At 48.4% G+C, this 21,987-nt stretch overlaps 1 protein-coding gene and 1 pseudogene across 2 annotated transcripts in view; both read right to left on the reverse strand.

Moving 5' to 3' along the window:
* Positions 1-7,190, reverse strand: part of Brd7 (bromodomain containing 7) — a 33,726-nt gene extending 26,536 nt beyond the window's left edge. For both annotated transcript variants that reach the window (XM_051169295.1, XM_051169296.1), the window contains exons 1-4: positions 7,031-7,190; positions 6,628-6,836; positions 878-1,007; positions 512-569 (exon numbers count right to left, since the gene is read on the reverse strand). In XM_051169295.1, coding sequence (XP_051025252.1) covers positions 512-569; positions 878-1,007; positions 6,628-6,836; positions 7,031-7,079 — 446 coding nt within the window. In that variant the 5' untranslated portion in view covers positions 7,080-7,190. The remainder of the gene's footprint in view (positions 1-511; positions 570-877; positions 1,008-6,627; positions 6,837-7,030) is intronic.
* Positions 7,191-18,100: 10,910 nt separating this feature from the next.
* LOC127209660 (60S ribosomal protein L27a-like) lies at positions 18,101-21,283 on the reverse strand (annotated as a pseudogene).
* Positions 21,284-21,987: the final 704 nt, after the last annotated feature.

Raw genomic sequence — 21,987 nt, forward strand, 5'->3', positions numbered from 1 at the left:
ATTAAGTCAGGCATGGTGGCATACACCTACAATCCCAACATTCAGGAGGACAGTGAATTCCAGGTCTCAAAAACAAAATACTCAAAGGAGGGGCATAAAACTTACAGCATTTCCTTTTATTTTCCAGACTTAGTAACTGCTGAACACTAGGGCTTAGGTGTTGCACAAACACACGGAAGGGATTGCCTGTACTACTAGCAAAAGGCAGAGGGGGCAGGGTCTGTACTGTTTCCTAGTTTCAAGTTTGAACATGAGAAACTAACTTAGAAAGGAGAAATTTGACATTTCATAACACCCTTCAAGTTGCCTGTTAAAACAAACCAAAGAAGAGTATGTGTCACCACCTTGGGACTACTTGTGTTGCCAAACAAGGTACTTATCATCTACTTTAAAAGTATGGATTTAGGCCACACAGAATTACTTTAGATAACCAAAAACAGATATGCAGTTTGGATCTGAATGTTTATACTTTTAATTACCATCTTAAAAAAAAAAGCTGGAAAACATGTACCTTTGCAATTGTCTCATGAGTTGATTCAAAGCTTCCTGAAGAGGTGTCTGTTCAACTTCTAAAGTAAACAGGAAACCAGTGTTAAAAGGGCATCATCTAGCACTTCAGTTTTCTATTTGTATGACCCAACTATGTTTTACTAAATACCTCACACAAAAATTCAACTTATCAGAAAAGTGTTGAAGTCTGAGAATACCCATCCAACAGTGGAACAAACTCAGAGCTCTCAAGCAGCAAGAGAAGTAAGACACCTTAGGATAAACTCATCTAAGGTCTTTAGGTTGTAACTCTAGCTAACGCTAATCCCTTCCCTCCCTACAGCTTCAGCCTCCTCACGCAGGACAGACAGCTCAGAGCAATCCCAACCTTCTTGTTTCGCTAAAGAGCTTGTGAGAGGCTTCTCAGGAGGCAAGTCTAATCTTATAGGGATATGACACTGGAGATCTCTCTCTGCCTCGCTCTCCACACGGTCTCGATCGCGTTTCTTTTTATCCTCCTAAATAGAACAAAGGGAAGCAATTTAGAAATATTTCATATCAACATCTTTAAATACATGTGATTTTAGTTTCAGAGGAAAAAAGGTACCACTAAAAATAATAAATTCTAAGTTAAGAAATCTTAGTTATTCTGCTGCCATCTACTGGATAATGAGAACACGCTCATCAAAGAAAAGAAGTACATTTCTCTATGCCAGAAATAACTGATTAGAAAAATAATACCAGTCACAAACACAATATAATATACACCAGAGCAAACCTCAAAGATTCCCATAACCTTCTGGGAAAAATCATAAAGTACCAGCGAGCCAGTAAGTAGATCTGAATAAAAGAGATATATCATGTTAATGAAGCGAACCAGTTCTCTCCACAGTCATCAAATCCAAAGTAATGGCACTCAAAATTGTTTTTTTTTTTAAAGCACTTAAAAAAGAAAAGATTTACTTATTATATATACTGTGTTCTGCCTGCATGTGAGCCAGCAGGCCAGAAGAAGGCACCAGACCTCATTATAGATGGTTATGAGCCACTATGTGGTTGCTGGGAATTGAACTCAGGCCTTTCAGATGAACAGCCAGTGCTCTTAACCTCTGAGCCATCCACTCCGGCCCACTACTCAATATTGTAAAACAGAATTTTCCATGAAATCTGACAAACTAATTATATGCTTTTTTCTTAAAGGGTGAATGCTTTTTGAAAAAGATCAGAGTGAGATAATGAAGAGCTGAGGATGTGCGTGCCTGGGAAAGCACTTGCCTAACAGCCTGAAGGTTTGGCTAGGCTTCACTTCTAGCACTGCAGACAACCAAACAAGGAAGGAAGCAAAAGCTACACAAGATAGAAAGCATTTGCATGGTGCAACTGTAAGACAACATGAACACAGGAACAGGCAAGCAGAACAGAAGATACATGCAGAAACCAACCTAAACACAAAAACTCCAAATAAAGACTTAAATGTAGAAAGCAAAACTTTAAAAGGTCAGATAAATAACTGAGACCCAAGAGAAGGGAATTTTTTTTCCTTAAATGAAATACAGAAAGATTGATTCTCCTCCCTATTCAGATCTAGTCAATGGACAGTGCATTCTCCACAGTTGTGTGGACAGTGGGGACTGACTCTGACATGAACTCTGGTGTCCCCTATTTGACCACTTCCTCTAGGTGGGGAGGCCTGGTGGCCCTCAGAGGAAAGGTAAGCAAGTTACCTGGATGAGACCTGATAGGCTGTGATCATTTGGTGACAGAGGAGGTCCCCTTCTGTCACAGATCTAGGGGAGGGGAATAGGGTGAAACAGGGAGGGAGGGGGGAACGAAAAGATACAGATGAGGGGATAACAATCAAGATGTAATCTGAGTAAATCATTTTTTAAAAAGACTGATTCTTAAAGAACAAATTTTGATAAGTCTGACTTAAAGTTGTTGGTTTTTTTTTTTTTTTTTTTTTTTTTTTGGAGACAGGGTTTCTCTGTGTAGCCTTGGCTGTCCTGGACTCACTTTTGTGGACCAGGCTGGCCTTGAACTCACAGAGATCCTCCTCCCTCTGCCTCCCAAGTGCTGGGATTAAAGGCGTGCGCCACCACGCCTTTCTATTTTATTTTATTTATTTTATGTATATGTGTGTGACTGGGTGTATGTATGTACACCACATGCATTCAGTGCCTATGAAGGCCAGAAGAGGGCATCAGATATCCTGGAACAGGAGTTACAGGTGGCTGTGAGCTGCTGGATGTGGGTACTGGGAACAGAACTCAGGTCTTTTAGAGGGGCAAGTACTCTTAACGGCTGTCTCCCCAGTCCAAACTTGAAATTTAATTCTAAACTTTGGTTCTTCAATAAAGCCAATAAACTAAGCTAAAATACCTAGCCATAGGCTGGGATGAAGCACTTAAAACACAAATACTAATAAAAAGGAAAAGAGGAATAGATACAAAACATTTACAAGTCCACGTAAAGAGAATAAGAACCAAATTAAAAAAACAAAAACAACAGTAATTCACAGTAGAGACATGAAAACCAGCTCAGGCTCCCTAAGGCTCAGGAATTTTATAAACTTAAAAAGCAGAAGATGGGGCTAGAGAGAAACCTCAGCAGGTAGGAGGGCCTAGGTTTGGTTCACAGGGTGGCTCACAACTGCAGATCCAGGGGATCCAGTGCCTTCTTCTGACCTCTAGTGGGCAACAGGCATGTAAGCGGCACAAATATACATGCAAGCAAAACACCCACCACATTAAAAAATAAAAATTTGTTAAGATAACCTGATGAGCAAAATGTAAATGTCTGAACAAGTTTTAATAAAAAGGTAGAGAAATAAGATTCTAATACCTTGTAGATCAATTAATTCCTTTCCCCTACAGCAGTGGTTCTTAACCTTCTTAATATTGTGGCCCTTTAATATAGTTCTTCATGAACCACCAGCCATTAAATGTTTGTTGCTACTTCATAATTATAATTTTGCTATTATAAATTGTAATGTAAGTATCTGTGTTTTCTACTGGTCTTAAGCGACCCCTGTGAAAGGGTCATTCTACCCGCAAAGGGGTTGCAACCCACTGGTTGAGAACCACTGTTTTAGATGGTTGAGTAGATATAATTAGGAAGGCAACTATAATCACCTCGAAAAGCTTTCCCCCTATTCTCAACTAATCCTTTCTCTGTACACAAAGTCTAGAGAAACATCACAACATAGTATATACAGAAATACATAAAAGATTATTACTGACTTATGATCCTTTTTGAATTTTTTGCTTTTCTACAGTTTCTCTGTGTAGCTCTGGCTGTCACAGAACTTGCTATGTAGACTATGCTGGACTCAAACTTCGAGATTTCCCTGCTTCTGCCTCCGCGTGCTGGGGCTAAAGCGTGTACCACCATGAATGGCTTCCTACTATGGTTCTTAAGATGAAATGTACATGAGAATCACCTGAAGGCCTTGTTAAAGCACAGGTGGCTGGCTAGTCAGTCCCCAGAGTTGCTGGTAGAGCCGAGCCTGAAAACTGACTGCAAAGCTCTCTACCAGCACCCCAAAATGTGAGCCCTACGTTAGATACACCAAGTAACCTGGAGGCATTTAAGATGCACAGTCTCAGGCTCAGAAGATAAAGTTGAATTCTCCCTTAAAGAACACAAAAAACTAGGAGAAAAAAATAAGAAAATTAGAGTGAAGAAAATGATCAGCGATACTTTCAACCAACACCTCAGAACTGAAGGCACATGTATCTACTGTGAAACATCAGAATGGTAACAGGGGGCTGGAGAGACGGCGCAGAGGGTTAAGAGCACTGACTGCTCTTCCAGAAGTCCTGAGTTCAATTCCCAGCAACCACATGGTGGCTCACAACCATCTATAACGTGATCTGATGCCCTCTTCTGGCGTAGAGGTGTACAAGCACTGTATACATAATAAATCTTAAAAAAAAAAAAAAAGAAGAAGAAGAAGAAAAATGATAACGAAGGGGGGGCAATCCCAAAAATTCCAAGAAAGGTAATACTGGTCACAAACTAAGAACTAAGAATTATAACGCAGCAGATTGACTTCTGGACGGGAGCCAGAAAATATTTAAAATAAGCTTAATTCTAATTTTAAAATGATTTTAAATTTCTGAGAGAAGGGGGAATGGAAAGATGGCTCAACAATTAAGAGCTCTTGTTCTTCCAGAGGACTCAAGTTTGGTACCTACACAGGAACGCTCACACTTGCTTGTAATTCCAGCTGTAAAGGATCTGACACCTCTTGTGGGCTCCACAAGTACCTGCATGCCCCCCCAACCTCCTTGCCCTCCCCCCCGTCCCCCCTTGCAAAACACACACACACGAACTACATTTTAAAATTCTGAGAGAAAATATCTTTCAACTTAAATTTCTTTTCTTTTTTCTTTTTTTGGTTTTTCAAAACAGGCTTTTTCTGTGTAGCCTTAGCTGTCTTGGACTCACTTTGTAGATCAGGCTGCACTCGAACTCACAGTGATCCGCCTGGCTCTGCCTCTGCCTCCCTAGTCTGGGATTAAAGGCATGCGCCACCATACCCAGCATTCAACTTAAATTTCTGTACTGACTCAATCTCTGACTCTGCATGGGAAATCTGGCCAAGGGCAAAGACTTAAACGTGGAAAGCTCACCAAAACCTACCTATACATACTTTTTCTTAGGTTTCCAAACCAAGGGTGGTGATACACAGCCACAATGCTAGCAACTGGGAGGATAAAGCAGAGTGATGGCTGTACACCGAGTTCTAGGGCAGCTGCAGACCTGATGTTGAGGTGCCCCAGAGTATAATCAAGACAAGACTTGCTGAGCTCACAGGTAAAACAATTCTCATGTTCACTTCCAAAGCTCTCAGTTAAAATGGAAAGACTTGAGCCTCTGTGGTTTTTGTAATTTAGGAAATGAAAATATCAGACAGCCTGACCAAAGACTGTAACTATTGTCATAGTCTAGCTGAAGACCATAAAAACCTGCCGCCCCCCCCCCCCCCCCCCCCGCCCCGGTAATTTAAGACATTTTAAAGAGACAATCTCTAAGGCTTGGTTACTCATCAATGTCCTTAGACACAGGACACTTTGGCTGTATAAAGCGAAAGAAAAATTCTACAAAGAAACTACGGAAAGGACCACTTTCAAAAAGCACTAATCAATTTCAACAGGCCACTTAACGGCAGCAAAAATTACAAAAGTGCAGAATTCTAGGACAATTCCAGATGTGGAAGGGCTCACCTTTGAGAAGAAAGTTAATTTTTACTATTCAGCCTCCCTTGTAATCAAGGCATCAGCTACTTAATCTTTTCTATTAAATGAAAATGGGCCAGGCGGTGGTGGAGCACGCCTTTAATCCCAGCACTCGGGAGGCAGAGGCAGGCGGATGGCCGTTGAGTTCGAGGCCAGCCTGGTCTACAAAGTTGAGTCCAGGACAGCCAAGACTCCACAGAGAAACCCTGTCTCAAAAAACAAAAAATAAAAATAAATAAATAAAGGGTAGGTGGCACTCGCCTGATCCCAGCAGTTGGGGTGGCAGAGGCAGGCTGATCTCTGTGAGTTTGAGGCCATCCTGGTCTACAAAGTGAGTCCAGGACAGGCAAGGCTCCACACAGAAACCGTGTGTGTGTGTGTGTGTGTGTCGGTGGGTGGGTGGGGGACCTATAGAAGAAAAGGGTTGTTTTGTTTTTACTCTTGGTTTAGTTACTTCAGGCTTCTAATCACATTTTTTTTTTTTTTTTAACTTTTCAGACAGTTATATTAAGAGACACAGGTTGGCCTCAGTCTGCTGGGATTACAGGCATGTCCCATCAAGTCGCAGACTGATCTGGCATGAAAACACTTATTCCAGAACATTTGAACACCCCACAGGTCCCGTTCACTTCTTTAGAACCGGTCCCTTTGACAAACTTCCGAGGCCTTCCAGAGAATCAATGTCTTCTCTCCCTTCCAAGAGAACTACAAAAGCATCCTTCGAAGCAGCCACTGAGGACCAGGAATCAGCTGCTTACATGACGTGAGTCTGTCTTACTCCTCCACCAAGCCAGACTCAAAGCAGGACAGAGGATAAGGAGGATGGGAGTCGGGGGGGGGGGTTGGGGGGTGCGGGGAGGGGAGTAGGGGCAGGCATCAGCAATGAAGCCACCTTTACCTTGACTCTCCTCCGTTTCCTCCCCTTCTCTTCCCCGGGAGCCTGCTTCTCTCCTTTCTTCCTCTTTTTCCGTTTTCTGTCCTTGTGTTTGTCATGGTCGCTTCTGTCTTCGAAGAGGCTGGAGTCGTGCCCGGAGCTGCCCGTGGAAAGCTCAGTGACTTCGCTCCCTCCCACTTTGAGGACCAGCTTCAGGGGCTTCTCCACGTACTCTGAAACAACAGCAGGGCGCGGGCTGACTCTCGGGGCACACCGAGGGCGGGCGCCCCACCTCCCAGCGCCCCACGAACGCCCGCCCGGACCGGCAGGCCCGAGTCGAACGCCGCCCCGCCGGGGGACCTCCGCGGGTCCGGGCCTTGCGGGCAGGGGGCGGCGCGGTTCCGCAGGCTGGCCGCTCGCCCCTCACCCTCGTAGAAGTGTCGGTCCGACTTGTGCTTCTTATGCTTCTTGCCCATGTCCGACCGGGCCCCAGAGCCCGCCCCCCGCGCCAGGCCCAGGCCGTGCGGCGCCGCTTCCGGTCCGGGCCAGGCGAGCGGAGGGCGGGAGCGGGGCCCGCGAGACCCCGCGCCGCGAGGCAGGAGGACGGCACGCGCCAAGCGGCGCGAGCTCCCTCACGAGAAGACCACGCGCGAGGCGAGGCCCGAGCGTGAGAGCCGTGGGGGGACGGCGAGAGGCCGGCGCACCGGCGGGAAAGAGGGACCGCGCCGAGCGACCGAGGTGCAGGCTGCCGCGCGTGGCGGCTCCTGGCGGCCGGAGGCGGCGCTGCAGCCTGCGGTCGAGGGCGGGGCCGTGTCTGGGGGCGGGGTCGGAGGCGGGGCCTGTTCCTCCGACTTCCTCCTCTTCCATCTTTTCTTCCCTCCTTTCCCGACTCCTTTTAGCTTTCCTTTATTTTTGTTTTTTTCCTTTAACAAAAGTATTAACTCCATATGTACCGGATCCGGCAGACACCAGCTCTTTGGTTCTGCCAAGCCCGACGATCTTCGTTTGATCTCCGGGACCCACATGATGGAAAGAGAAAATCGATTCCTAAAAGTTGGTTCGTTTACGTCCACACGCATCCGTTACACAAATAAATAGATGTATAAACAAAACAAAACAACAAAAGAAAAAACGAAGAAAGAAAACAAAGCCTTTTTGATGACAGAGTAAAGCTTCCAAGTCGTTAACAAAATAAAACCCACCAAATGTGGGACAGTGCTTTTTAAAAGTGAGACCTGAGGTGAAAGTGTCTGGATTCAAAAGCTGGAAACGCGGACCCTATGGAGGTGGAGTCTTTCAGTTTTATGCTTTTCTCTGCTGTTTAAAAGATAACATGTATGTTAAAATAACTGGAAAGAAAAGAAAGATAGCACTCTAGAAATTAGCTAGAACCTAAATCAGAAAAGATGATGAAATTTTAGCTGTTGACTCCCCAGGGAGGCACAGACTGTTGCCTGCTGATTTGTAGCTCTTGTCTGCTTCTCACCCTGTCAGTGCCCTTCCTGTTCTCTTATCGCTGGGTCCCCAGCCCTTCTGGGCAGTGGCTCACTGACAATTTTGTCCACTGGCACTTACCCAGATATGCCCTGTTAAGATCTGCTTGTTCTGGGTGTGGTGGTGAGTGCCTGGGTGTGCTGGTGCATCCCAGCGTCAGGCTGAGGCAGGAGGACTGAAATCCAGACGAGCTGGGGCTGCATAGTGAGATTTTATCTAAAAAGAATGCTCACTGTTGCACATCCAGGGGTGTTGAGAGAGAGAGAGAGAGCGCTCTACAAAACAGGGCTGGTAATATTCGTATTCCCATTTTATAGATGAGGAAATGGATGCCCTGAGAGGTGAGGTAGGGGCCAGATGCAGAATCAGGTTTCAAATCCAGGCCCGTGTTGGAGTTACAATCCTTTTCATTGATTAGTACTCAGTACAAGATGTCTTTACTGCACTTCTAACCTTAAAGTGCCCGGTACGCTCTGTTGAATAAGCTTGTGGTTCCCTTTGGGTTTCCTCTAGAAGGAATCTGATGGTAATCATTTATACGGTACTAAGAAGTGGACTCAGGTGTGCAGAGATGCTGCAGGAGTTGAGAGCCTTGCTGCTCATACAGAAAACCTGGGTTCAGTCCCCAGGACCCACATCCAGCAGCTCACAGCGCCGTAACTCCCATTTCACAGGGTCTGGAGCTCTCTCCTGGCTCTTTGGGCACCTGCATGCATTCAGTGCACATAGATACACGCAGCCACACACACATAATTTAAAACAGCAACACCAAGTTGGATTCCTGGATGGCCTCTGTCAGGAAAATTAGTATACTTATCTTTGTGTGTTGGCATGCTAGCGATGGGACCCCTGTAGAGAACCTCAAAGTCATTTTAAGACACCCCAAGACCAAGTTCTCAGCACAAAGGAGATTTATTTGGCCCAGAGGCACAAAGGACAAGGAATAAGAGGCGAAGACGGGAGATAGGGGACGAGAGAGGAGAGGAAGGGAAAAGGGAAGGGGGGCCAGGGAGATGGGTAAGAGGTGGTTGTTCCAGAGGTACAGAGGACCCCCTCTGGACAGAGAGGAGACAGACATGGCCCATTGGGAAATGGTGGGTTTTTATGGCAAAAGGGGGAAAGCCCCATGTTAGGATGAGTTGTTTAATTTTAATTGGGCATGTTCATTAAGTGAGTCAAAGGGAGCTTTTGATTGCTGGACTTCAATACTTTGATAGCTGGACCTTGCTAGCTGGCCTCGGGAGGAGGAAGTGGCCCAAATAAAGGAATAAACCTTGGTGGCCAGCTTGAGGCGGGTAACCCAGTGGCTTTTAGCAAGGAAGACGGAATGAGGAGAAGGGCAAGGTCTGTCAGAGCCGTGCCCGCCACTCTCGAGCTGGCCAGAGTCCCTGCACTTGCGCCTTGTGCATTTTAGGTTAATGCTCTATTGCTGAGCTGCACCTCCAGCCATGCCTTGAATTCCACTGGTGAGGCGATAGGCTGATATTTTAGGACCCTGCTGTTAGCAAGTGAGAGAAAAATCCAATCTGAGCTGGGTGTGGTGGCTCATGCCTTTAGTCCCAGCACTTGGGAGGCAGAGGCAGGTGGATCTTGTGAGTTTGACGCCAGCCTGGTCTACAAAGTGAGTTCCAGAACAGCCAAGGCTACACAGAGAGACCCTGTCTTGAAATACCAAGGAGAAGGAGGGGGAGGAGCAGAAGAAAAAGAAGAAGAAAAAAAAAATTAAAAGACCCCATTTAAATGATTTCAAGTCAATAAAAACAGGGATTTATCAGTTTACTTGTTGAAAGGGAAGGGTGGTAAGCAAGAATTTGGTGCTGTTAGCTGGGCGTGGTGGCGCACGCCTTTAATCCCAGCACTCGGGAGGCAGAGGCAGGCGGATCGCTGTGAGTTCGAGGCCAGCCTGGTCTACAAAGTGAGTCCAGGATGGCCAAGGCTACACAGAGAAACCCTGTCTCGAAAAACCAAAAAAAAAAAAAGAAAAAAAAAAAAAAAGAATTTGGTGCTGTTCATCCCTCCCTCCCTTTTCTTGGGGTTTTGCCCACCCCTACCCCATATAGTTGGAAACATGGCCACTAGCTGTCCCTAGGATCATCCTGTGTCCTTACAGCTAGGGAAAAGATCTCAGCTGCACCCAGAAAACAATCCCAGGAAAGGGCTCTGGTTGGCTCACCTGATACCCTCTGTTTTGAAGACCAGGGAACAAGAGCTTGAATCGTTCTGGGTGCCAAGTCCAGCCTGCTGGCCAACAGGAAGAGGATCTGAGGCTGGGCCAGGGAAGGTGAGGCACCTCTGGTGAAGGTAGCTGCATTTTCACAAAAGCCAAATTTGACCCTTACCCTTTTGCCGTCGCCTCTTTGGCACCTGAGAGGTTGAAATCACCGGTTGGAAAATCTACCGACTGTGTGGGCAAAGGAACTTTGCTACAGTGAATCCAAACGCCCAGTGAATCTCCACCTTCCTAATGCAGCAGCCCTTTAATACAGGTCCTCCTTTTGTGGTGAGCCCCAACCATAACATTTTTGTTGCTACTTCATAACTGTAATTTTATTATTGTTCTAAATAGTAATGTAAATCTTGTGTGGTGGCGCAGATCTTTAATCCCAGCACTCCGGAGGCAGAGGCAGGTGGATCATTGCGAGTTTGAGGCCAGCCTGGTCTCCAAAGCGAGTCCAGGACAACTAAGGCTACACAGAGAAACTTTGTCTCGAAACAAAACAAAACAAAACAAAACAAAAAACCAAAACACGCAATTCAGGTAGCATTACTGCTGTGTCATTATTCCTGTCTCAGTCAAATCCGGATCCACATCTGGGCTCTCAGGGCCTGAACTGGCCCGTTTGCCGTCCCTACCTCAGCCCCTCCCTGCTGCCACACGGTCTCTGCTTCGTTGGACTTTCAATATCCTGAGGATGGGGACCATCAGGCCAGGGACCCTGCACCTTCTGCAGAACTGGGATGGAAACAGGCCATCTTTGTTGAATAAATGGATGAACAAACGTGCCTCCCCGTGTTGTGATTATGAACCCCTGGATTCTTCCCTGCCTGGGGTCTTTTCTGGGGGGAACAGGAGACAAATGTGTAAAGAAGACTGTGAAGGAGAGAGGCACCGTGCAGGTGGCCACTGGGGGGCGTAGCATTCTCAGAAAATCTGCCCAGTTCAGCCTCTGCCCTCTGTGCCCTGCTCTTTGGGGGAAGGGTTGCTGTGCAGTGGCTGAGGGGTTCTGCTCTAGGGCTCCCCTATGAGCGAGTACTCTTCGGGCATCATCTGATGTCCCGGCCACCTGACCCTGGGGTACACTGTGGCCTCCATCTTCTGTAGCTGGGGCTGAACTCCTTGGCCTGATTCTGGGAAAGATCCTATGAAGCCCTCCTGAGTTTTCCTGTGCAGCAGTCCATTGTCCCAGATGGACCTGAAGCTCTTCGCGTCATTGTCGCTGTCCGTACCTCTGTTTGCCTTTCTCCTTAAAGATTGTTCTTGTGGCAGGAAGGCTTTTGGGGGTTCCCGTTCCTGGCTTTGTTTCCTCTCCTCCATCTGACCTCAGTTTGCTCATCTGAGGAATGGGTGACACACTTGTGTGTGACCCACACAAGAGTGAGAGTGCTCGGTGGCCTTCCAGATGTGAAGGGATAGGTTGGGTGGGGGAGATCACCCAAGTATGGTTCTTCGGCATACTTTGTTAGGGGTCCTTCTATCTCCCAGAGAGAGGGAACTTTAGCATTTTCCCAAGCATAGGACTCTCATAGCTATGGAGTAGGTTTCCCAGTTTGACAGGGCAGGTGTGTCAGGGTCTTCTCAGTGCCAGCCTGCCAGCTCTGCTGGGAGAGGCTTAGGGGCTGAGGCAGCTTAGTGGGCAGCTCTTTGGAGATGGACTGGTCTGAGGTGATGTGTGGTGACATGCAGTTGACAGTGCAGCTTCCAAGATTGTCTTCAGTCACTGGTGGAGCAGCCAAGCCTCCTCCTTCTGAGAGAACAGAGAGAAGGCAGCAGGTGGCAGCTGTGCTGGGGATGGGAGTGGGGGGGAAAGGGGGCTTGGGATCCTGTGTCCCCCTTTAACTTTCCTCTCTCCTGTTCCTTCCTCTTTGTGCACCCACCTAGTGCTTTCTGTACATCTCCTATGTGCCAGGTGCCCCTAGGAACTAGGAAGAAGCTGGGAAAGCTATCCTGGGTTTGGCCTCACGGAACTTGCAGTTCAGTGAGGGAGACATGTGCCACATGGATGATGGCATAGGTCACTACTGCAGATGTGCCAACTCTGCAGAAAACAGAGTGGGGTTCTGGCAAGGTCTCCTGAACAAACCATTCTTGACGTGAAGAGAGTTGGGAGCCCTAGACAGCAGTGCCCTAGAGCACTGGTTCTCAACCTGCAGGTCTTCAACCCCTTTGACAAACCTCGGTCTCCAAAAATATTTATATTATGTTTCCTAATAATAGCAAAATTATAGTTATGAAGTAGCAACAAAAAATAATTTTATGGTTGGGGAATTGTATTAAAGGATAAGAGCGTTAGGAAGGTTGAGAACCATTGTTCTAAAGGAAATGAGGACGTGGAAAAATCTAAAGGGGAACGAGAGAAGCAGGCTAAGGTGAAGTGAGGTGAGTTGAGCTTAGCTTGGTGCCAAGGTGACACAGTGATGGGATGCAGAGATTGAACTTCACCATGGAGAGTCACACCTTCAGAGGCAGGACTGGCTTCCCAGTGCCTCAGTCAGACAGTGAGGCCTGTCCTGGGCCATCTGCCATAGAGTCCTGTAGGCTCTGTTTCTTAACAATTAAACTTTATTGTACAACCCAACTAGCTTACACAAGAAGGAAAAAAGGTTAAAGGGAAAAAGAGTGAACCTTCCGGTATCCGTTCCACGGGACAGGTCCCTAGGTGGCTCTGGCCTGTGCGCTGGTCTGGCCTGTTCGCTGATCCTCCTTCCAAACCACGTGCGCTCAAGCCCGGGGTCTAACCCTGCTGCCCCTCTCTCCTCTCCGCCTGCCTGTCTCGCATGCGAAGGGTGGTCTCCTTCTCCCATTGAGGGTCGATTAGAAAAACAATAGTCCAGGTGGAGTCCCCAGGTCTGATTCCCAAATTCCAGGCCCAGGATGGCTCTACCCAGTCTATCTCAAGGTTAATCTCAGGGAGTATCCACGGTGTGTCCAAGGGTGAAGCCCGCCAAGATTGCTTTCACCTGTGACAAAGCTTACAGTCCTTCCCACAGAGTCCACTCAGTTGTCCCAGACAATTCTCCAGAGAAAGTGGTGGCTACTGACCCTTTAGCAGCCAACATCCCCAGTTACTGGCTATGCCCTCCTGCAAAGCCGAGGCACATGGCACATCCAGGCAGCAAGTGGCAGAGGAGTCCTTGGTGGACACACTAAAGGCTGAGAGGAGGCCAGGCTTGGGATCAAGAGTGTGAGGAGGTGAGTGCAAGAGGCCAGACGGGGTGTGGCCCAGGTGTGTGATTCTGTTGAAGCAACCGAGGCAGGGGGAGAGGATGCACGTCCACCGTCACAATCTAAGGAATAGCGCTTTGGTTTCTGGAGACCTAGAGTGGGGTTAGGAGACATGGCAGAGGGACCCGGGTCACTGTGCAGTCCCAAAGCGAAGAATGTGGGGGTGTACTGGTTAGTGTGATGGGATAATGGAGAGTCGTTTAGGAGGGGCATTTGGTGGGGGCAAGGTATGATCCTAGAGGTGATGCTCGGAGGAGAGGCCAGGTGTGCAAATAGGCCAGCATGGAGATACTTGAAGACCTTTAGAGGGAATGAAAATGCAGCAAAGGAGAGAGGAGTGACCCAAGGAGAAGGGGCTGGAGGGAGCTTTGAGGCTAACAGGTCAGAGAAGGGTACGGGGGCCTCCATCGTCAGTCAGACTCCAATGACCTCCTCATGAGTCCCAGTCCAGAGAAACAAGTGTTTTCGCCCCCAAAGGCCATCAAAAGTCATGGGGTTGTCTCATGGGGTTGGCTAAGGTCCCGTGCCTTCCTAGAACCAAACACTACCAAGAGGCAACAGTGGGGTCAGCAGGGTGGCCAGAGTGGTAGAAATAGAATCCAGTTGCAAGCCAAACTTAAATCAAAAGTCCTCAAGCCTGGGGGAAGCAAGTGTCACCTAAACCATATGGGATTCCCAGAAAACAACAACAACAACAACAACAACAACAGGGGGTGTGACCTCCTGTTTGCACACTGGAGAACAGAAACACAGCCAGAAGAGTTCCTAAACCCGCTTCTCTATCTGCCCCAGGGGATGATCTTTGAGAGATCTTCATGGGAACCAATGGGACAACATCTATTCAGAGATGAGTAAAATGCAAGGGAGCCTCGCTGGTGCTACCCAAACATGGGCGGACAGGTATGTTCTATGCGAAAACGAGACACAGTTTAAGTAAGAAATACAATGTGCTTTATAAAATGTTAACTCATGGGCTGGGATCTAACAGTTCACAGAGTATTGGCCATACAGAAACTCCTGGCTTTGATCCCCAGCACCACATAAACTGGGCAAAGTAGTGCCCACCTGTAATCACAGAACGCAAGAGATAGATGCAGGCGAGTCATAAGTTCTGGGTCATCCTCAGTGGTGTAATGAGTTTGAGGCTGACCTACCTACCTACCTACCTACCTACCTACCTACCTACCTACCTAAGTAAATAGACAATGTATGTATGTATGTATGTATGTATGTATGTATGTATGTATGTATGTATTAGTTTTTCGAGCCGAGGTTTCTCTGTGTGTAGCCCTGGCAGTCCTGGAATCACTCTGTAGACCAGGCTGGCCTTGAACTTACAGAGATCTGTCTTCCAAGTGCTAAGATTGAAGGTATGTGTCACCACTGCCCGGCTAGACAAAATATTAACTGGTGTTCTTCATGGGTTGGGTCACCAGTAACGAGCTGGTAGCGAGGTTGCACAGAGAAGTGCAACAGGAACTCATTAAGCCTTTTTCTCTACTGTACCTTTATTTTTCTGAGGCCCCATAAGACCAGAATTGGAGTTGCTGACATTGTCAACTCAATCTATTTTGGCTTGGCCAGATCTACTTAGGCCATGTCGGGCAAATGCATTGGGTTATTGGCGCTTGGAACTGTGGAGGGCTAGTTGTAGTTGTTTCGCCCTACATGTGGCTTGATGGGGGAAGCTCAGATGAGTGCGGGTCTCTTTCTAGCTTCTGACAACCATGATTAACTGTCACAGAAGAAAAACCAAAACCAGAAACAAAAGAACAAAGCCCAAATCTCCCGTTTCTCAGGAGCGAAAGGCCCCCCCCAAATGAAGGCTGCTTTGGCTTATCAGTGCAGCTTCTCCCTCCTCAAAGTGTAGGCTTTGGCTGTCCTAGAACTCACTCTGTAGACCAGGCTGGCCTGGAATTCATAGAGATCCATCTGCCTCTGCCTCCCCAAGTGCTGAGATTGAGGGCATGTACCACCACTGCCTGGCTTCTCTTTCCTTCTTCCCTCTTTCCAGCACATTCTCTGCTCTAGCTGACTGAGCTATGTCTGTTTTCTGGTTCCTGCTCCAGACACTCGGCCTGTATCAGTCTCTGCTCTAGCTGTTGCACCTGATCCTGGTTTTCTGCTCCTCCAACAGTATTTCCTCTTCCTCTGAGGGCAGAACCCTGTCTTCTGCCCACATCCAGGGCGGCAAGACTGCCTATAACTGATTGGTCCAGGAGTAACCACGTGACTGAGGTCTGGCCAATGAGACCATCACAGCCTCTGGCTTAGTGATTGGTACAGAGATGGGAGCCGAGGTTGGCTTTGGAGGGAACTTTGCATTATCCGCTCTGCATTAGTCACTTTGTCTTGTGATAACTAAGCTGGCTGTGTGTTAGCCTGGGGCTTCTGAGGCTCCAGGGGAGATGGTGCTTGAGAAGAGTCACACTGAGAAACAGAGCCAAGAGACCTTGGATCAAACCCAGGCAGAAGCTTAGTCACCTCTTGATCTTTTCAATCGAGCGAGCCCGTAGATTCCGTTTATAAGTTTGGCCACTTTGAACTGGACTTTCATCATTCGCAGTGGCTGAATATAGGCCAACACACGTGTGCCACCCTGACATGCACCTGTGTGCACGTACGTCTATCTTCCATTCCTTCGCCTGGCGTTCACTAAGTGCACCCTATGTTTAGAGACCTGAGCCTGACCTGTTGCCAGAGCATGCAGTGAGACCAGGATGCAGCTCCGGATCTCAGGAGTTCTGAGGGACAACAAAGCTGCGTCCCTTGCTCTGATGCCTTCTGGGGCAGTGGAATGATCTCAGCCAGTGCATCATCTGGAAGCTAGCGTCAAGAAGCACATGGCCCTCATTCAAAACGACTGAGAGTTTAGAGAGGGTTGGTGGCACAGCATCAGAGGGGCAGGGAATTCAAGGCCAGCCTGAGCAACGTAGTGAGACCTTGTCTCATAATAAAACAGTATCCAGGTGTCGTGGTGCAAGCCTTTAATCCCAGCACTTGGGAGAGAAAGGTAGAGGAATCTGTGAGTTCCAGGCCAGCCAGGGTTATACGGTGAGACCTTGTTTCATAAGAACCAGTCCCCCCCAAAAGACCCCCCCCCAAAAAAAGAGAACAAGGCTGGAGAGATGGCAAACAAAAATGCTTGCTGCTTGCTGCTCTTGCAGAGGACTGTAGTTCAGTTCCCAGCACTATGTTGCTTCAGGGAATCTGATCTTCTAGTCTCTGTAGGCACCTGGGCTCACAGCACATACACCCACACACACTGTATCATAACAACAACAACAACAAACGATAAAATCTCTTTTTTAAAAAGTAAAAGAAAAAGGGCCTGGGATAGAAAAAAGCAGAAAGGATATTTGACTAGCATATGTGAAACAGGGTTCAATTCTCTCTCTCTCTCTCTCTCTCTCTCTCTCTCTCTCTCTCTCTCTCTCTCTCTCTCTCTCTCTCCCCCTTCCTCCCTCCCTCCCCCCCTCTCCCTCTACTCCCCCTCACACGACACCACACCCACTCCACATGTGGGATTCTCAGCTTTCTCAGCTTGGGACTGATTAGGCATATATATATAAGGGGATATTATATTAACCATCCTCAAATGGGCCTAAGTGAAAGTACTTCCAAGGCTGTGTGCCTAGTCCCTCACAGATCTCTAATGATGACTCGGGGTGAGGGGAGATGGGAGGGGAGGGGGTCACTTGTACTATCTTGTCCTTAAAAGGGGAAAGGGATGGGCTTTCCTAGAAGGGATAGATTGACAGGGAACAGAAATGTCTCAAGTGTAAGCCCATGGCATGCGGGAGCAAAGGGCAGGGCGAGCTGCTTCCTTTCTGCCGGAAGAAGGACAGATGTGGAGAAGTTCAGGGTTGGTTAAAAGGGATTTGGAGAGAGTGGAGCTGGCCAGAGGTACACAGTGAGGTCGTTCATGGCTTTGTCCACCTAGGAGCTTAGTGGCCTCAGGCAGGTTACTGAAGCAACTGTGTGGAATGACACACAGGCAGTGTAATTTATCTTCCAGCCAGTTTTCACTGAGCGGCAAATGCAATGATGCCTATGGAGTTTTTTGTTTGTTTGTTTTTTTTGTTTTTTTTTTAATATTCCAGTATGACCATAATCCATAAATTCTAAAATATGCCTTTAAAAAACATTCCATAACTCTAGAATTAGGATGAATTTTTATAATCCACAGCATAACGGAATTTCACTAGCGACTTTTCATTTTTCTGGGTACCTCCTATAATCAGTGCCATCTCACCCACAGACTGGATGGAATGAGAATCGAATGGTTGTCACGACTGTGTTCACTTCCAGAGGGCATGCCACCCTCATCTCTCAGAGAACGCAAATGGGACCTTTCCCTCTGCACCCTCAGATCCTGGCACAATGTCAGGACCTGCGCGGTTCTCAACCAGTGGGTCGCAACCTCCTTGGGAGTGTCAAATGACCCTTTTATAGGGGTCACCTAAGACCATTGGAAAACACAGGTATTTACACCTAGACTCCCCCCCCCCCCAATCCTGCTCCAGGAGTGATTCAGCCCACATCCTCTGGCCTCATTGATTAGCCCGGGGGCGTACAGATATGCTGAGAGTTTGCTCGGTGTGGCAGCTGCTGGTTGTCCACACGTTGCAGTCCCTTGATACCTACCATTTGCATTCGAGCTGACTTGATTTCCAGCTGCTCACCCTGGGTCTCTGCCTGAGGGTACCCCCAGGCCGCTGGTGCTTCTTTTGTCCCTGTGAGGACAAGAGAGCTGAAGAGAGAAGAGTGCTTGGGTGGAAAAGCTGAGTTCTTAGTCCAAGCTCTGGAGTTCCCCTCAATTAAAGAGGTGTGTGTGGGGGGGGGGGCGTTGGTGAGTGAGCACCTATTTTCTCTGATGCACATGTTCTACCTTGGGTCTCCCAGAGCCTTTGTGGGGCTAGGCTATCTGCACCCACAGAGACTGTATACTCTATACCACCCCTTGCTGGAATCAGATCGTCTCTGGCCCACATCTTCAACCTCCTGCCGATATTCCCAGGGGTTTACCGCTTGCATTCAAGTCCTTGCCTCAGGACTTCCAAAGGGGAGCTCTGACAAAGACATGGGACCTTTTCTGTTGTCTGTTGTCTGGTTCCAACGAACCCCTCTCTCGTTAGCTGTCAGGAGTAAACACTTAGGGAGGGGGAAAGAGCCAAGCCGGGGAGGGCAGAGCCCAGAGGTGGCAGGTGATAGGATTTTGACGATCTCTAAGGCCCACACGCCTCAGTTCTGACGCTTTAATAGAATCCTTATGGGATCTTGCTGGGCAATGGTGCTTTTTCTTCTACAACCTGCCGTCCCCACTCCTCCAGAAACCCCATTGTCCATAGGTATTCAGCCTGCTCTCAGCTTCTGAGCCTCATTTCAGTCCGTCTCCCTTGGGGTTCTTTATTTTGGAAGGTCTGCAGTGTACGGGATGTGAAGGAAGTGAGAGTTCATATATGTAAGTGTGATTGGCTGTGGATCAAAGGGACGTGTGTTTGGGTTGATACTTCTTGGGAAGACTCCTTTTTCAGGGACAGCCTCGTCTACAAAGAACTCACGTGGGAGCCCAAAGAGAAACGGGGGCCGCCGTTCTCTCTCATCTCTTTTTCTGATCTTGTACCATCCTCCTCTGTGCCAGTCTCTCCTCTCTGCTTCTTCGGAACCTAAGAGGATCATCAGTTCACATGCTCTGACCCCCATTCAAGTTCTCCATGAAAAACCTGAGGCGCCCTGCTCAGTCCCTCGAGCCAGGTCCAATTTCTTGTCCAATCAGCTGAGGCCTTGGAGCCAGGTCCAAACCCTTGTCCAATCAGCTGTGGCCTTGGTGCGGCCGGTCTTTGGGCATCAGGTCCAGTGAGCTAGCCTCAACATCTCTTATCTAATTCTCATTAGAGATGAGTGCTCTGTGAGCTTCAGGATGGGAGCGACGACAGCAAGGAAGGTAATGAGGACCGACAGTGATGGAGCGCCCCCTTCACACCCACGTGACCTCTTTGGTAATGAAGTTCCCAGGGATATAACCAAAGCTCCGATATCAAGTGCACTCCTAAATATTTGTGTTACTTTGGATCCTCACGGCGAGCCCGCAGTCACTCTGAGGAATCAGGAGCACACAACCCACTCTTCCCAGGAATGGTGTAGGATTTGAATGAAGAAATACAATCTAGCTGGGCGCGGTGTCGCACGCCTATAATCCCAGCACTAGGGGAGGCAGAGGCAGGCAGATCTCTGTGAGTTCGAGGTCAGCCTGGTCTACAGTGTGAGTCCAAGGCAGCCAAGGCTACACAGAGAAACCCTGCCTTGAGAGAAAGAAGGAAAGAAAGATAGAAAGAAAGAAAAGAAAGAAAGAAAGGGAAAAAAAGATAACGTGCGATCTAGAAAACAGTGCCTGGTCCCTACTGCTCACATCACCTTCCGGGACAGGGGACCCCCCCCCCGCCCCCAGTGTAGTCCCTGTGGCCACAGAGAGATAGGCCTGGTGCACTGACTGCTAGGTTGCCAGGTGGGAGAGTTCCCTCTTGCTCCACTCCAGCTGTCCTTGTTCTCACCCCGCCACAACTAACCCCCCCACTAGCTACCCCCCCCCCCCGCCCCAACTCGGCTTCTATCCTGGCAGCCCAGCGCAGCTGGAGGCAGCCCCTGGGAACCACCAGCGGCTTTATGATGTGCAGATGGCGTTTCCGCCAAGCCCCTTGCTTTTCATGTCGGTGGCCTCTGGGAGCTGCGCCAGCCCAGATGTCCCCGATCGTGAGAAAGCCTCCCCTGGCTAGGCTGGCATGAGATGCCCCGGGATGAGGCCCCAGGCCAGCTCCTCGGGCTTAATTCTCTAGTGAGAGGAGCGTGATCCTGGGTCACCTGAGCATGTGGCTTAGGGTGGTGCCTCTCCGAGCTCACACAGATGCTGCACACCCAGCTTCTTAGAGGCGTGGGGGTTGGGTCCCCCCCCCCCCCCCCCCCCCCCCCCCGCCCCATCCATGCTTACCTGACTGTGCCAAGCTATATATGAGTACAGCTACCTCCTCCATCCGGCGTCCTCTGGTGACAGGAGCAATCCAAATTAAGAGACTGGGCCAAAATCAGAACCTGCATCTTCCCCACCAGGCCACAAATTAGCACTATCAAGGATGAGAGTGCTGCCTGCTGTCAGACCTGGACATCCTTTAATCTGGAAAATGGGACACTTCCATCAAATCAGCAGCTTCCTTCCTTCCTTCCTCCCTTCCTCCCTCCCTCCCTCCCTTCCTTCCTTCCTTCCTTCCTCCGTTTTTGAAAATGTTAGCATTTAATTAACCTCTCTAGGTGGCTCCAATCCACCAGGACACAGGTATCTCTAACACCCTTCATCTTCTCTTCAGCTCTTGTGCTGAAGAATTTGGCCTTCACGATGACAGCTTAGAGAGCTTGCCCTTCCTCAGAACGTCGTAGTAACCCAATCGCACAACATCAATGACGGGAGCAGCTCCAGTCTTGATTTTGCTGCATTGACCCGAGTCTGCTCACTGACCAGTGGCCACAGTTTATCCAGGTTGACAGCTGGGCAGAAGCTCTGGCTCCTCTTTAAGTGGTAACGACTCACACTGACTTTCCCAAAGCAGCCTGGATGGTATTTGTCAAAGTTGAGCCCGTGGTGATGCGTGCCTCCAGCATTCCCGAGGCATCCTGGGTGCTTGCGGTGCTATCCGATGCAGCCCCACGTAGCCCCTGGAGTTTCTGGATCTTCCTTAGTCTGGATGGCATGGTGGTGGCAGAAAGGGAAGACCCCCTTCTCCACCTCCTCCTCCTTCTTTCCTCCTCCTCTTCCTCTTCCTCCTCCTCCTCTTCCTCTTCTTCCATTAAAAACATTTCAGCTTTGTGTGTAATCAAAACAAGAGTCTTTGTTTCATCTTATTAAAAATGTTGTACTCCCACCAGGCGTGGTGGCGCATACCTGTAATCCCAGCACTTGAGAGGCAGTGGCAGGTGGATCTCTGTGAGTTTGAGGCCAGCCAGGTCTATAAAGTGAGTCCAGGACAGCTAGGGCTATAGGAGAAACCCTGTCTCAAAAAAAAACAAAAACAAAAACAAAAAAACAAAAACCAAAAAACAAACAACAACAAAGAAGAAGAAGAAGAAGAAGAAGAAGAAGAAGAAGAAGAAGAAGAAGAAGAAGAAGAAAAGTACTGGTGAATGTTGAACCCAGGGCCTCTGCATTCTGGGCAAGTATTTTATCCATGACTACAGTCCCAGTCCCATGGTTGTCAGGTTTCAAGATTGAGAATGATGTGCCTGTCTTTTTTATCATGCTAATTCCCCTCCCCAAAGCCTCAGGGATAAACTGAGCATTGTCTACACCAGATCAGGAGCCCCAAAGAGTAGATAGTGGTCCCTCTCTGTCTTCTCCAGAGTGTTCAGACGAGGCTGTGCTCCCAAAGGGTGCTGTTTTGGGTTGGCTATGAAGTGTC

Source organism: Acomys russatus, chromosome 26 (assembly GCF_903995435.1).
Source record: "Acomys russatus chromosome 26, mAcoRus1.1, whole genome shotgun sequence".
NCBI lineage: Eukaryota > Metazoa > Chordata > Mammalia > Rodentia > Muridae > Acomys > Acomys russatus.